This window comes from Loxodonta africana, chromosome 12, assembly GCF_030014295.1.
Source record: "Loxodonta africana isolate mLoxAfr1 chromosome 12, mLoxAfr1.hap2, whole genome shotgun sequence".
NCBI classification, from domain to species: Eukaryota; Metazoa; Chordata; class Mammalia; order Proboscidea; family Elephantidae; genus Loxodonta; species Loxodonta africana.
The window spans coordinates 86368442-86373902 of NC_087353.1; the positions used below are offsets into that span (position 1 = coordinate 86368442).

At 54.1% G+C, this 5461-nt stretch overlaps 1 protein-coding gene across 1 annotated transcript; it reads left to right on the plus strand.

Annotated features, from left to right (window-relative positions):
* Positions 1-460: 460 nt before the first annotated feature.
* Positions 461-5346, plus strand: ORAI3 (ORAI calcium release-activated calcium modulator 3). Its single transcript, XM_003418862.4, has 2 exons — positions 461-1026; positions 3809-5346. The coding sequence occupies exons 1-2, from the start codon at positions 799-801 to the stop codon at positions 4472-4474; spliced, it is 894 nt and encodes a 297-aa protein (XP_003418910.1). The 5' UTR covers positions 461-798; the 3' UTR covers positions 4475-5346.
* The last annotated feature ends 115 nt before the right edge of the window (positions 5347-5461 follow it).

Here is a 5461-nt window from a genome sequence, read left to right on the forward strand (position 1 = left end):
GAGGAGGCAGCTCGGTGGGGGCAGGTGGGGGACCCAGCCGGGCTGGGCCCCTGGGCCCCGGGTCTATACAACAAGGTTTGCTATAAAACTCAAAATCTTCAGCCGGGGCTTCCGAGTTTGTGTGTCTCTCTGCGGCGTTGGGAATGTGGGTAGGGCGCGGCTGGCAGGACTGCTGGTTCCCAAGGCTGTCAGAGCAGGGGGCTCTTTGGGTGGATCGGGGCGGGGGGAGGGGGGCAGGCTCCCTGGGATTGAGGCTGCAAAGCCTGAGGTCCCCACAGGTGGATTAGAGGCGGCTGGCTCACCTTCCCGAGCTTTAATTCACTGTTTAGGGAGGGGTTTGGGTATCTGGACACCTCGGGGTATCCAGGTGTACTTTGAAGAGGTCCAGGGTGCCCGGGCCCAGAAACTTTCAGTCATAGCTAGACAGGTTAGGCTTTCGCTTCGGTGGGGTTCAGGTGCATGGACGATGTTCCTGTGGGGACCCTCGGGATCTCCGCTAAGGGACCCGAGCCGCAAGGGATGCGTCCCCCCCGGCTCCACCCCATCATGTGGCCGCCCCGGCTCCGCCTCTGCCCCAGTTCCTGTTTCGGTCTCTGCTGTCCTGCTTCGGTTCCTGGGGCTCCCGGCCGACATCTGTTCTTCCTGCTCCACCGGGGCCGCCTCTAGGAGGGCGCCAGCTGCCAGCATCCTCGCTCGCTTCTCCGGGAGATGGGGCTTTCTCCCGACTTGGCCTGGCCTTCTCGTGGTCCCCGAGGCTTCTCGGCCCCGCCGTGACCACCTGGTGCCGCCGCTCCCAGGATGAAGGGCGGAGAGGGGGACGCGGGCGAGCAGGCCCCGCTGAACCCCGCGGGCGACAGCCCCGCGGCCTCGGCCACATACCGAGAGTTCGTGCACCGCGGCTACTTGGACCTCATGGGGGCCAGTGAGCACTCGCTGCGGGCGCTCAGCTGGCGCCGCCTCTACCTCAGTCGGGCGAAGCTCAAAGCCTCCAGCCGCACGTCTGCCCTGCTCTCGGGCTTCGCCATGGTGAGGGGCTGAAAGGGGGCGCATAGGGTGGGAGTGAAGGTGAAGCCTACAGGGGTACAGGGTCGTGAGTAAAGTATATGGGTCCCCAAGGGAGACAGGGCAGAGAAAAAAAATTCTTAAGTGGGTAAGAGGAAACAAAACAAGGTCCCAGGGGGCTACATAAGTCCCTTTTTATGGGGATGTGTAGGGTGTGTGCGTGTAAACAGGTCTCCAGGAGGATAAACAGGTCCCAAAGGTGTCATGGTGGGGGTTGGGGTAAACAAATCACCAAGGGGAATAAATATGCAACAATGGAGCAAAGAGGTCCAAAAGAAGCATAGCCCAGCTGGAGAAGTGGTTATCCCAGATCTGACCTCAGATAATTAAAACTGGGTGGGGGCTATGTAAACGGGGCTGCAGGTCTGGGAGAGCTGGGGTGAATAAACTAGATGGAGGAGTTGCTCTGGAAAGCTTGGAGAAGATTGTGAGGAAGCCTCTGGGAAGGAAGCTGATGAGGAAGCTGATAAGTGATTCCCGAGCTGATAAACTAAAGACGTGGGAGAGTGGTATTATTTAACGGTCCCAGCAGTGGCCCCATAGGAAGTGCCCAGAGTGAGGAGTCAGCAGACAAATTCTGGCTTCTCCCTGCTTGTAGCCAGCTGTGTGACCCCGGACAGGCCTCCACCCCCTCAAAGGCCAGTGGGAAACCAAATGAGATCATGGAGGGTGCGCCCTCTGTAGCTTGCCAGGAACTTGCCCCGGGATGAGCTGTGATTTTTTGTCATCAGGCACTCCATATCCAAACATGCCTAAAGCAGGGCACATACCAGAGATGGCTCAGACTAACCTGTTCATTGGACAGGTGGGGAAACTAAGGCCCAGAGTGGGGTGGGCACTCTGCCAAGAGCACTTGGCAGATGAAGGATATAGAATGAACTAGGACCCAGGGTCCCTGGAATGTTAGTCCGGGTTTCCCCGCCTTCATGACAGGAAGAAGGAGAAAGTGGGCTGGAGGGGTGCCATCTTGGAAGGTGCTCCTGTGGAAGGGATATGAATATGGGGATAGAGGCAGGGGGCATGGCGCTAGGTGATAAGGGTTAGTCCCTGCCTCTCTCTGTGCCACAGTGTCTGTATTTGAAATATGACAGGGGAAGTCCCTATCAGTAAGGGTCATCCTCAGTCTATGGTCTATGTGGGACCCAGGATCCACAGGCCAGCCCACCCTTCCTGATGGGGAGTGTCATTTGGGGCAGGGAGTTGGCTCCCCTTCATCTGCACTAGCTGCAAAGGGCAGGGAGCAGACACCCATGTACCCAGCTGGGAGAGGTCTCCTACCCCCATCATCCCGTTCCCAAGGGAACAATTCAACCTGTTGCTTGACCTGCAGGTTGCTGGGGTGACAGCTTAAGGGCCAAGGATTTCTCTGTAGAATCAAAAGGCCGGATGTGTAGGTTCTGGGGTAGGACTGACCCCAGTCCTGGCAGGGCAGAGTAGTGCTAGACTAGGTTCTGGAAGAAACCAGGACTAAGCCTGGCCCAGATCTCAGTCTATGGAAGAGACCTGCTGATACGCACCATGGCCCAATTTCCCAAAATACTCAGTCCTGTCTTTTCACCACCTCCTGCCAGGCTGTGCACCTTCCTTCTCCTTCCCCCAGCCCCAGAACAATCTAATGGATTGTACAAGAACCAGGGATGGGGAAAGAACCAGATTCTGGAATGCAAGTGGCTTGGGATAGAACAGCAATGCTATACAAATTGCACTGAACTGTCACTAAGTACCAGACACTGTGTTCAAGGGTTTTTATGTTTATCATGTTAGTACTCTGAAGTAGGTACCACTACTATGGCAATTTTACAGATAAGGAAACTGAGGATCAGAGATGTTAAACACCAGCCCAAGGTCTCACAGGAAGTTAGTGGCACAGTAGGCTTTGAGCTTAGGTAGTCTGGCTATAGAGTCCAAGTTTACAAAAGCCTAGAACAGGGTCATCAGTTCAAAATGTTTGCCAAGGCCGGTTAGGTAATAGGGACATCAAGTTGGCTGGGTGGGGACTGCGACCATCTAGAGACCCCATGATCTGTCCAAAGCACGCAGCCATGACTCAACTACTAGCTGATAGTTCCCAGGCAGGAGTGTGAGCTTGATGTGGCCAGAACTCCCAAGTTTTCCAGAGGATCTAGAAATAGGAATATGAAATCTCTTAAGTTTTTAAAATTTGGCAACTGATTCAATTGTTCAAGAGAAAAAAAAAAAAAACACATGCTGCATGAGCCAAACAAAACATGGCTGCCAGCTGGCTTTGGCTCATGGTATGCCAATTTGCAACCTCTGGCCTGGGACTTTACTGTTAACTATAATAATAACAACAGCAAAAACATAGTGCTTACTATGTGCCTGGCAGTGTTTTTAGGTGCTATTATTAATTCGCATTTTCCAGATAACAAAATTGAAGCATAGAGAGAATTAAGTCACTTGCTCAAGAACACGCAGTTTGTAGAACTGAGATTTGAACCCAGGCATCCCAGCTCCAGAATCTATGCTCTTTAACCCCTATGTTATAACAAGTTAAGACTGTCCAAAACATGTTACCCAGCCCTCTCAATAGCCAGGTGGGGAAACGGAGGCCCAGAACAGAATAGAACCTTGCAAGGCTGCCCACTCATTCACACAACATACTGAGTACCTTCTCTGTGCCAGGCACTCACTGTTCTCAATCGTGATGTATCCCCACAGGCAAAACAAAAAGCCCTATGGTGGGGGAGATTATGGGTACTCAGTCAGTCTCCTCTTGTCCTCACAGGTGGCCATGGTGGAGGTACAGCTGGAGAACAACCATGAATACCCGCCAGGCCTGCTGGTGGCCTTTAGCGCCTGCACCACCGTGCTAGTAGCTGTGCACCTCTTTGCACTCATGGTCTCCACGTGTCTGCTGCCCCACATTGAAGCCGTTAGCAACATCCACAACCTCAACTCTGTCCACCAGTCACCACACCAGCGACTCCACCGCTATGTGGAGCTGGCCTGGGGCTTCTCCACTGCCTTGGGCACCTTCCTCTTTCTCGCTGAAGTTGTCCTGGTTGGCTGGGTCAAGTTTGTACCCATTGGGGCTCCTTTGGGCACACCAGCCCCTGTGGTACCTGCTTCCCAGGTGCCTGGGACTCTGCCACCAGTGGCCACCTCCCTTAGCCCAGCTTCCAAGCTCCCACCATCCCCAGATTCTATAGCCCCATCACAGGCTGGGTCATCTAAGGCCTGCCCACCCCAGCAAGTGTGTGGTGGTGGTGGGGCCCATGGGCCAGGCTGGCAAGCAGCCATGGCCTCCACAGCAATCATGGTACCTGTGGGGCTCATTTTCATGGCCTTTGCCTTGCATTTCTACCGCTCCTTGGTGGCACACAAGACAGACCGTCACAAGCAGGAGCTAGAGGAACTGAGTCGCCTGCAGGGGGAGCTGCAGGCTGTGTGAGGTTGGTGCTAGCCTCTGCTGCAAGCACTGCCTCCCTCAGGGATCTGCAAGGGGCCCCAGAGGCCTATGGACCTCATTCCCTGCCCCTGGCTAGAGCCACTTCCTATGGCCACTCTCAGGTAGAGACCAAATTCCTGTCAGATTTGGGGTCCTTTGGGCTGAGCCTTGGGCAACTCCCACATTCCCAGGGATTCTCCGTCTGTCTGACCCATGGGTTTTGTAAACTCTATGTCTGGGCTGAGAGGGGTAGGGGAGGAAGGTTCTCAGTCCAAGGCTTATGTGGTAGGTAGAGGAAGATCCCGGTTGGACCTTGGTACTGACCCTTAGCCACTTGCTACTCCATGGGATGTGGTGATCAGAAGGTTACACACCCACCCAGCTGCCCCAGAAAGCAGCCAACCCTTGCTTTATTTTTATAGAATTTACGTTAGGGTTGGCAGTTTTGGGGAAGCTTTTCCCTATCCCTGATTTGGACGGGTTCCACACTGTTGCTTTGGTTGCTGTTGAGGGAGATTTGGGTGCTTCCACCCCAGGCATAGGCCCAAACTTTCCCAAGATGAGCCTTCCTATTTTTGGAGGTTCAAGCCCACGCCCCACTGTTAGCAACCTGTGGCCATATGCAGAAAAGGCAGGTCCTTTCCTACTCCCCAAGACCAACACTTGTGCTTCCACATCTGGTTTTTGCCCTCCTGAGCCAGGGCTTTGGGTCTTTGGAGACTGAGGGCCTGTGTGCCTAGCCTGACTCCCTAGCAAGGGTTGGGATGAGGAGGTTTTAAGGGAGAAGGTCCAGCCCTAACCCCTGGAATGCAGAGCTGTTCTGACACTGAATTCTTGATGCATCTTGTTTTGTATAATAAATTGGGTTTCACAGATGTCTCTGTAACTGTGAATGGGTTGAGGGGAGGCCTCCTGGGATCAGGTAATTTGTTCCTGAGAGGCAGGTGGAGGCTAGTATACCTGGGGGTAGGGGAAGTGGGTTCCAAGTTA